Raw genomic sequence first — 10,383 nt, 5'->3', positions numbered from 1 at the left:
TAGGAACTTGAGGCTTCAGCCCCCACACTTTTTTTTCCAAAATCGTGTTCAAATACGTAGACAAAATGACCATCTAATTGTGATTATTTTTGGATGGTCAGCCTCCACTTTAAAAACCGTCCCACGGCCCCTGCATCTATCATTGTCTATTTGAGTTTACCGATCGGTCCCATGGAGGTAAAGTAAGCTCCTGTAACATAAGGATGGCTTTAATCACACGAACGAAACGGACTCCAGGTCGCTAAAAGTTATTACGTTCTTTTGAATTGAATATTACACTGTAAAAACTGCGGTGTTAAAACTGACACCAATTGGTGTTAATAGAGGATCCCACTCTGAGGTGTTAAAATCACATCCTAGAGATTAAACATAACACCAAAGAGTGTAAATGTAACAACAAAAGGTGTTGTAATAACACCTATAGGTGTAAAACTAACAACACCAATTGAACACCGGTGTAAAATAACTGGTGTGGTCCTCTATGTACACCGGTTAACACCACAGTTTTTGCTGTGTATCGGTCAGTTTGGAGTCAGTTTCGTTGGTAGAAGTATGGTAATGTCCTAGTCACACGAAAGACTCCGACTGTGCATCGCATTAGTAATTTTAATCGAATTAAACTGCTTTCATTGTGTAGTGGTGTCCATGAAAATTTGGTTACACTTCGTAATTCAGAAACACGCAAATTGCCTATATACATCGAAGTTCGTTAATCCGAAAACGCAAAAGGATTCGTTAATCCGAACATTTGTGGTGCTATTCCGAAGATTCGATAATCCGAAAACGAAATAAGATTCGATGTTCCGAAGGTTGGTTAATCCGGAACGAAATAAGGTTCGTTGTTCCGAAGGTTCGTTAGTCCGAAAACGAAATAAGGTTAGTTAATCATTTAGTTTTCGGACTAACGAACCTTCGGAATTACGAACCTCATTTCTTTTTCGGATTAACGAACCTTCGGAATTACGAACCTCACTTCGTTTTCGGATTAACGAACCTTCGGAATTACGAACCTTTGGAAATACGAACCTTCGGAATAACGAACCTTAGCGGATTAACGAACCTTCGGAATAACGAAGCTTCGGAATTACGAATATATGCGGAAAATTTGAAGCGCGTATAATGATAAAGAAGGGAAACAAAAGTTTATATATACTTTATTTGCAATATTAGTCGTTTATTATGCAACAATTTCTTACTGAAATAATGAATAAGAATGATTAGTTGTGGATCAAACTACTTCAATCACCTGATGTCTAGAAAACGAGGTTGACATTCGACAAAGTTTAAATCAAAGATTTGCTTCGAATGCAACGTCTCACTCGTTTATACTAAATTTTAATGCGCCAAGATAGAAATGAGGCATACATGTAATTATGACCGGAGTTTAATAGAATCAAACGAATGTTTGTTGCATGTGATTAACCCTTCAAGCAAAGGCGTCGCTTTTGTTTAAGAGAGTGTATATTAACGTTTGCTTAAAAAACATTTTTTTGTTCGACGTTGAATGTTAAAGTATCCACCCTACACGATTACAAAAGTGAACAGTTTACTAAGGGGAATCTTCCCTTTTTTCACAACAGCCCGAACCGTTATCCTTTTAATCGATAGACCTATCAGCATTGTCATAATTATATTCAACATGATAAACACCACCGCTACCAATAGCATTGTCATGGTAACAACCAACATTGTCAGCTATCCAGTCATCATCATCATAACTATTATCATTATCACTATCATCATCATTTTGTTTTTAGTTTCTTTTTCCTCCTCATGGTCATCTTTTTCTTCTCCTTATTTTTCTTTTCCATGTTCATGTTCTTTTCTGTAGGGAATAACAAAAACACCGATTGAAACACATCAGTATGAGGGCGCGTATGCATGTAAATCCCGACCTTTCGTTTGAGGACGCGAACGCTACTTTACAACGGTAGTTGATTTTGGAAGAGACTTTTTGGGCCCGTCGTAAAACTCTAGCCGGCGATGCAAATTGTGTGACATGAGATTTTTTTTTTCGTTTCGCATCTGCGACGGAAACGTTCAATATGCGTTTCGTGTGCAAAATTCTGGTTGCTACTATGGTAACAGCGATATATCCGATTGAGGACGACTTTCCAAAGCCACATTTGACTCCTCCTAGAGCTCGAGAGGCCGCCCGGGGGGGCCCACTTCCATTGATTAGTGGATACCAAGAGCAACCACGCGTAAAAGGGGACAGAGTGGGCAAGTACATTACGTATAGACCTATGTAGCGTTATAAGGGTGTCAAAACGATGTTTAAAATGCTGAAAAAGGGTTACTGACATATCCAATACTTGTAGGGTGTCACAATCCAAATACTAATTAAGAGATGCATTTTCATAATATGAAAAAGACTTACTTCCATTGTTTAGGGTGCTTTTCGAAACTCCATTGTCGCGCCTGGTATCCACTTATCAATGGAAGTGGTCCCCCCGGAATTTGAATCTAATCCCCATTTCTGGGGAAAGTAAAACATAATGCCCATTACATCGTGTGCTAGAGGCATATCGTTTGTGTAGAAGGCGTACACAATAGAACAAAGAAACCCGTTAGCTCAAACCATGGACCCTATAGGGTCCGTGCTTAAACGTATTGTACATGTATATGCTGTGTACAGAAATAGTTTTGGCTAGAGAGGTTGATCTGACCCATGAAATCAATTGCCAGTGATCCACCAATAATCCACATTAAATGCAATATCGATTCGATGGACTGTAATGATCTATATCTAAGCGTTCATCAGTAAGTTTTTCCTCATTCAATATGTACTCGATCTGTTTGAAAAACCACTTTCTTATCCATGTCATAATCTATTTTAGGTCCTGCATTTCGAATATCTCCAGCCATCAGTCATAATATACATGTATGTATAGTGCGGGTGTCGCGGGAAAGGATTTTGCACACGAAAAGCAGATCTGTAGGGCCTGTACCCCCCTGTAACACAAAGTTTAGCATTGATCGTACAGCAGTTTTCTACGTTTGATTCTATTGACTATAATGTACAATCAATCATAAAAATCAAGTGTATGATTAAGCGTTAACTTTTGTGTAAAGGGACCCCAATATTAGCGTCGGTGAAGATTGCGAAAGGTCCCAAATGCCTTCGAGGCGCGGGAAGTGTTTTATATGTGTTGGTAGTAAAAAATTCTTTACATCCCAAGAATAATTTGGCGCCCACCCCAGTCCGAAATCCTGGATCCGCCCCTGCAAGTCATAGGATCATGTTCTCTTAAACTAGTCTGCAGGCCCTGACTCATATTTGACACTTCAACGAATAACATGTCTAAAGTGAAGACTAGACTCTAAAGACTCTGTCTGTGTCAAATAGAGCCAGCCACAGTATTTAGTGAAATTAGTCTCGCTAATTCAGACTGCATTATGCACTATGCATATTGCGAAAACCAAGTGTCTGTGCCTGCAAACTACACTTAAAGCTATCATGATTTAATATAGTCGTTGATCAGTGCCAACTATATACTTCCTTATACTACCTTAATCCTCACAAATCAAGGAGGCTATCTTGGGAAGATATCAACCTCTTATCAATTTTGAATAAAATTTTAAAATGAAAATCAATAACACTTTGTCTCTGCGTTTTATATTGTGTCAATTGTCTTGTTCATTCTTTTGACCTTGATGCTAATGATGACTGATGGTATTTGCATGGCTTTATAATAGGCACATCAATTTGATTAAATCATTCGATGGCACAGGAATGATTGGAGAAAAGATAATTTTTTCATTAGGATACCTCACTTCATAATATGATCATGTGACGGCCAGTTGCGCCACCATTTTTTTCAAGTGGGGGGCGGTGGGTGAAGGACAACAGAAAAGTATTGGGGGAAGGGCGACCTAGAAAAAAAATCGAAGAATATTTTTTTTTACTTCGAAGAGTGAAATATGTTTTTTTCTTATAGAATTAAGTTTGAATATGATGCTTGTTACAGCAAATAATTTCTACCATGTCTAAATTGAGATTACTGTACAACTTGATAATAATTTTCCCAATTTCTTGGTAGAATGCCCCCCCGCTCGGTGCCGCCACTCCTGACGTCCTTGGCGGATCCAGGAGGACACAGCAGGCCCGTGCCCCCTATTGAGAGGCACTATTAAATTTTGTAATGTAAAAAATATCCTTAATTTTTTTATTAAATTTGTTTCTTTTGGCTTTTCAACTTTTTTCGTGGACGGAATACCCTTAATATTTGGTTAGAACCTTTTTTTTTGGCTTATTTTATTTTTCCTCAGGAAAATTTGCCCCCTTTCGAAAAAATTATGGATCCGCCCCTACCAGACGTCATGGTAGTGGATGTGTATGAGGGTGTGGTTGTGTGTAAAAAGATGAGGTAGTATGTGGAAGTAGGAAGACTTTTACGTCTGTTAGTGATTGTTAGTTTATGTATTCTGGTGAGGATGTTGGGTGTGTAAGTTTGTTGGTTCTGTGTATCGTTTGTGGGTGGAATTAACGGTTAGAAATGTGTGAATGCATATCGTGTGTTTTCGAGTGTGTGTGTATCTAGGACTGGTGTAGCTCGTGTGGATGTGTCAGGTGGAGGTTAACCGTGTGTCTCCGAGGGCGTGTTTGGTTTGCTTTTGAATATCACATAACAAACGAATAAATCTAAGCACAATGAAGGAAGTCTGGTCAACGTTTATGAGAATAACTAAAAATTTGTACTTTTCAAAGTGAAAAATCTCAGCTTGTGATTACTTTTGACATGATAATCGGAAATTGATACCATTATTTCCCCATTTTTCTATACGTTAGTGAGTGTGTGTGTGAGGGTGTGTGTGTATGAATATGTACATATTATGTGAGTGTGTATACAAACACCCTTCTACCCAATATTCGATAAAGGGTATTAAGAGAAGGCGATGCTTGATAATTTAGAACTGTCATGGGGATTATGTGAAAGACAATTACAATTATGAGGATGATAATGATAACAACTATAAGTTCATGTCATAATAATCACATTTTAGTTTGATTCTTTCATAAAACACTTGCTGGGTTGATTGTACACAGCATTCCCGCCCGGAACTTTGGACGGGAGGGGGCAGTGCAGCCCCATCCCACCTCTTCCTGCACCCATTTTTCTTTACGAATTAATCTCGAATTCGAAGAGCTACAATCACTAAAAAGGTCGATGACAGTAACCTTCAGCCAGGTAGAAAGAGGGAACACATGTTTCATAAATGAATTTAAAAAAATGGTACAAAAATGGTGGTTTGAAATTTTGATGTGTAAATTATTTAAAGAGAACCAAAGTTCGAGTTTTTAGTATATTTCATTTATGTGGATGCACGAACAAAAGATATGCAGAGTATTTTTTTCATTGTCATTTCAAAAAGTACATAAGTTATCTGTCACTTTTCATATAAATGATTCTATTCCCTACATGTATTTTGAACAGAAACCACCTCATGTATACATCTTCAATTGATCAGATAGGTATTTTGCAGTAAAAACTTCATATAGTATTGTCAAAGTCAAACATTTGTTTCCAGTCTGTGAGACTTTTTACATTCTTAAACTTGTATTTCAAAAGAGCACATTTTTTGTTAAAATACTTTAATTATTAAAACCAATGCGTCAGAATAGAATATGAAGATACCAAGACCTTTGGTATGACATATATATTTATTTAAAACACATAAAGCATTGCACAGGCCATGATATTGAAGAAAATTGCTTGTATATACATTGTATTTGCGTTGAAAATCAAAATATGAGAGAAATCTTTCCATCTGTTGCCAAATATCATTATCAAAACGTACCCCTTGGCGCACCAAGGCTTGAAACATACCACTTATTTAAGTATTCGATTTTTCCAAAGGACTTGACATGCACCATCATCAACAATATATAAGAGTAGGACTATAGGTTTATTCTTTCACGAAGTTATCAATTCCCTAAGGGTGTGTGCGATTGAGAAATCGTGAACTATTTCCGGTTTTCGTCCAAACTTCAGCGTTTGTTCAAGTTCAATGAAAACTTTTTCTTTTTCCCCTTACAAAGTATGACCCCCTGTGTGATGGAGCCATCACTGCAAAAAATAAAATGAAATAAAAAAAAATGCTTAAACAATAGTAAGACTAGTGTTCCGATCATAACCTAGCTAGAGCATACGATGGAACCCATCAGTGTATTAACACCCCCGCAATCGAAGATCAATATTTCATATTATACAAGGTAGGACTAAACAATCATATCGTAACATACTTCGAGATATATCATTGTCAGTATCAACACTCCACGCCAGGACAAACGTACATGTAATTAAATACATCAGGTATGTCAGGGGTCCGTTGCGGAAAGATTTGCGTTTCAACGCAACTTGGTAAAAAATCAATCGCAAGTCCAAAATGCGCGCTGTTGATTGGTTGAAAATCAAGTTGCGCTTGATGTTTAGAGTTGCGTTTGATCTTACAACTACAAGCTTAATACGAAAAGAGCGATTGCTGGTCCTGAACTTCGCGTTCAAAGTAAAAGAGGATAGCCAGTGCTGCACTCGTAGAAAAAGACAAAAACACCTGTGGTTTCTCAAACTTCGCACCTTGAAATGAATACTGTGTACACGCCTAGTCGTAGACTTTTCGAACCTAACCTTGCAGAATTCAGAGGCCAGAAAATGTATAAATTGAGGGCTGGTAGAGCTGGGAAATTCATAGTCAGCATCGTTTGGATACTGACAACAAGCAACAAGGCATCTTCCTAAGCTCTGAGCTGATAGCATCATCATCGCCATCATGGAAAGCAGAATAATTCTAGCTGTGCTAGTTGCCATCTCGGTTCTTGCCGTTTGTGCCGCCCAGGCTCGTAAGTATAGGCTCTATGGTGTTTTTAAAAAGGGTTTTGAGGTTTACTGAGAAGCTTAAAAAGAAAATTTTACGAGAATATCAGGGACACCCATAGTATTATGACTTATCGTAAAATAATGGTGTAATTCCTAGCATCGCGATTGGTCGAAACAAGTCACATGACAGACCTTTTATTCGCCACTTGAAGTCAGCGTAAAACATGGCGCACATCGAATGTTAAATTGCATGTTCCAGTAGACTAGCGTTTTGTTAGCACATTGTGGTACACAATTCGGCACATATAAGTTTCTGAAGAATCTAAACCCTACACATTATTATATCGGACATGGCCGGCGATCTCGGAAAAGGGAGTACGAGGGGGTGCCCTCGCCGAATTTCAAATGAAGAACAGCAACAAATGAAATAGCGTCATCTCCTCCAACATGTCCCCCTACAGGTACCAACATTCCACTGTTTCTGCATTTTTCTTGGATAACCTGAAGGTCATCATATTTCATTAAATCAAAAGAAAATATGCGAAAATAAGATAGAGAAGATCATTGATAAATGCGACATACCGTAATGCGACTTGCCGGCGTGTTTGTATATAGGCCTATGGTCAAATGATGCTTCGTTGCTTACAATGGCTGCTTTGAGATTTCCATTTTAATGCCATAATTATTGCAGGTGAAAAGGTTTACAACTATCGAAAAGTAATCAGTTAATTATTTTTTTTGGTTTTATTATACGTAATGGCCAATTTTTTAGGAGTTCGTGCCTTCGTGGCAGTCTGCAGCTTTCCCTGATAAATGTCTTTAAAATGAAAAGTTAAATTCCTAGTATAAACGTAAGAAAGAGACTCACTATTGTAAAACCTTTGTGACTAATCGTGGCACTGTCTATGAATCTCGTCTTTTCGGTTTTACATTTGTGCAGCAAATGGATTTCGGCCTAGACCGGGACCAAGGCCGAGACCAGAAAACGGCACCAGGCCTGGACCAAGACCGAGACCAGAAAACGGCACGAGTCCTGGACCACGACTGGGACCAGAAAACGGCACCAGTCCTGGACCACGACCGGGACCAGAAAATGGCACAAGTCCTGGACCAAGACCGAGGCCAGAAAACGGCACAAGTCCTGGACCAAGACCAAGGCCAGAAAACGGCACAAGTCCTGGACCAAGGCCGAGGCCAGAAAACGGCACCAGTCCTGGACCACGACCGGCACCAGAAAATGGCACAAGTCCTGGACCAAGACCGAGGCCAGAAAACGGCACAAGTCCTGGACCAAGACCGAGGCCAGAAAACGGCACAAGTCCTGGACCAAGGCCGAGACCAGAAAACGGCACCAGGCCTGGACCAAGACCGAGACCAGAAAACGGCACGAGTCCTGGACCACGACCAGGACCAGAAAACGGCACCAGTCCTGGACCACGACCGGGACCAGAAAATGGCACAAGTCCTGGACCAAGACCGAGGCCAGAAAACGGCACAAGTCCTGGACCAAGACCGAGGCCAGAAAACGGCACCAGTCCTGGACCACGACCGAGACCGGGGAACGGCGGAGGAAACCACTCTCAACCTATCAACGGCACCAGGCCGGGGAACGACACTGGCAACTATTCAAGTGACGGTCATATCGTAAAGCGCCAGATATTTTTCTCTACCACGCCACCCCCATCAGGAAATGGATCTGGAAATCACTCACACCCTCCTCCTCCTCCCCCAACACCAAGCAACAGTTCTGCTCCACCACCACCACCACACAACAGCACAGCTCCCCTCCACCAAGCAACAGTTCTGCTCCACCACCACCACACACCACACAACAGCACTGCTCCCCTCCACCAACCAACAGTTCTCTCGCTCCCCCACCTCCACCAAAACAACAGCTCTTTTGCGCCTCCACCCTCGTTCAACAGCACCACCCCTCCTCCACCATTAAACAGTTCTTTCGCTCCTCCCCCGTCCAATAGCTCTGCCCCTCCCCCTACCAACAGCCCATCGCCTCCCCCACCTACCAGCAGCCCTCCTTCAGGTGAGTTAACTGTATAATTTCATTTCATACAACATTATTTCTCACGGAATTTATCACTTCTATTAAATTTTTGACAAGACTAAAGTGCAAGTCGGGCATTGGTGTAGCATTTCACATAATGAGTCACTCGTTTTGACTTTAAAAATATTATTGTTTTATTATTTGTTTGTAATATTTTGTAATAGAATGTAGTAATATATTAAAAAAAGGAGACCACTTATTTGTGTTTTCGCATTTCACCCTTCATTCTATGCACCATTGCATTTCATAATTTTTTTCTTTTTGTAAATGCAATGAATTACCATGTCATTATTATTATCACCAATGTATAAAGAATGATAAAGCATTATTAAGTAACATAAAAATGACTGATTTTGTAAACGAAGATTCATCTTGACTTTTATGACACTCTCATGCAATCAGTCGTGTTTCACTTTCATCATTTAAAGTTCTTAAGTACATGAATTATGGAGTAGAATAAAGTAAGAAGATATGTTGATTTGGTTAGAAAGAATAATGATAGGATCTGCAACGCTGGAATACATAATTACTATTTAAGAAGTGAATGTAATCGTATAAATGAAAAAAAAAATAATAAGTCGGATTTTGTTTTCAATATTCTTATTTCAATAACTTCTTATTCAGTTGTTCGTAAACCTAATCATGAGTTTCTAAGCATCTTTACGAAACGGCCCCTCTCCACTTTGCAAGATGTAGACCTTTCACTCTGTGTCATGTCGTGTGACATTTTGTTCACATTACAGGCCGATCGTGTAGGGAAGATGTGGTAACTATAATAATTCCAGACGGTGTCAATGCGACGATGCATGCAGGATGTACAGAGACTGTTGCCGTGATATAGAGTCTGTGTGCCAGGTGAGACGAATAATATTTGCGATTTTGTAAACGTATGTGTAGGCATATAGACCTTGAGCAGTGACGTCATCACGTCGCCATCTTTAGAGGCTGAAGTCATTGCCTTGCATGCGTTGTTTATCATGTTTATCTGCAGCTGGCGTATCTCCGAAGGAGGGCGATATGAGATTATGACGTTATGCATAATGTCTCTTAAAAATTCGGTTTTCCTATTTTTTTAAGTGCCAAATCAACAGTTTACACTACTATTCCAAAACTATTCTTATTCCTATCTTTACAACAATCTAGTGGACTCTACCATTAAATGCAAATGTAAAATCTCATTTTTACCTTTTAACATAAGAAAAAAACTTATCTTTCACTTTTTGCATTTGTTTTTTTTTTCTTCATTTTCTTTCCTTATTCAGAACCGGAACTAGGCGGATTCACAGACTCATTGATTTGATGTTTGAATCGGACCAGGAATTAGACAGGGAATACGGATCAGTAAACAAAAAAAATATGATAACTTAGCTCTGAGGCCTTCAACAAGCCTATGTCTTATATGATGAATACAAATTATATATTGAAATTTTAGCTCAATCAATCTGTTAAGTTCTTAACTTTCGTTTTCCTATGTATTGTACAACATGATTTACAAAGTAG

The 10,383-nt window shown here is 39.3% G+C and overlaps 1 protein-coding gene across 1 annotated transcript; it reads left to right on the top strand.

The window, feature by feature from the left end:
- The first annotated feature begins 6,634 nt into the window (after nt 1–6,634).
- On the top strand, nt 6,635–10,183 carry LOC121426692 (proline-rich protein 2-like). Its single transcript, XM_041623066.1, has 3 exons — nt 6,635–6,844; nt 7,762–8,862; nt 10,146–10,183. Exons 1-3 carry the CDS (start codon nt 6,775–6,777, stop codon nt 10,181–10,183), a joined length of 1,209 nt encoding a protein of 402 aa, XP_041479000.1. The 5' UTR covers nt 6,635–6,774.
- Nucleotides 10,184–10,383: the final 200 nt, after the last annotated feature.

Source organism: Lytechinus variegatus, chromosome 13, assembly GCF_018143015.1.
Source record: "Lytechinus variegatus isolate NC3 chromosome 13, Lvar_3.0, whole genome shotgun sequence".
In the NCBI taxonomy this organism is placed as follows: domain Eukaryota; kingdom Metazoa; phylum Echinodermata; class Echinoidea; order Temnopleuroida; family Toxopneustidae; genus Lytechinus; species Lytechinus variegatus.
This window is presented reverse-complemented; position numbering and strand designations above follow the sequence as displayed.

Bases quoted from the DNA above. Each gene is read 5' to 3' on its own strand.
- LOC121426692 (XM_041623066.1), top strand. From the start codon at position 6,775: ATGGAAAGCAGAATAATTCTAGCTGTGCTAGTTGCCATCTCGGTTCTT. The intron at 6,845-7,761 runs GTAAGTATAGGC...ACATTTGTGCAG, and splicing joins CGTTTGTGCCGCCCAGGCTC to CAAATGGATTTCGGCCTAGA. The intron at 8,863-10,145 runs GTGAGTTAACTG...TTCCTTATTCAG, and splicing joins TACCAGCAGCCCTCCTTCAG to AACCGGAACTAGGCGGATTC.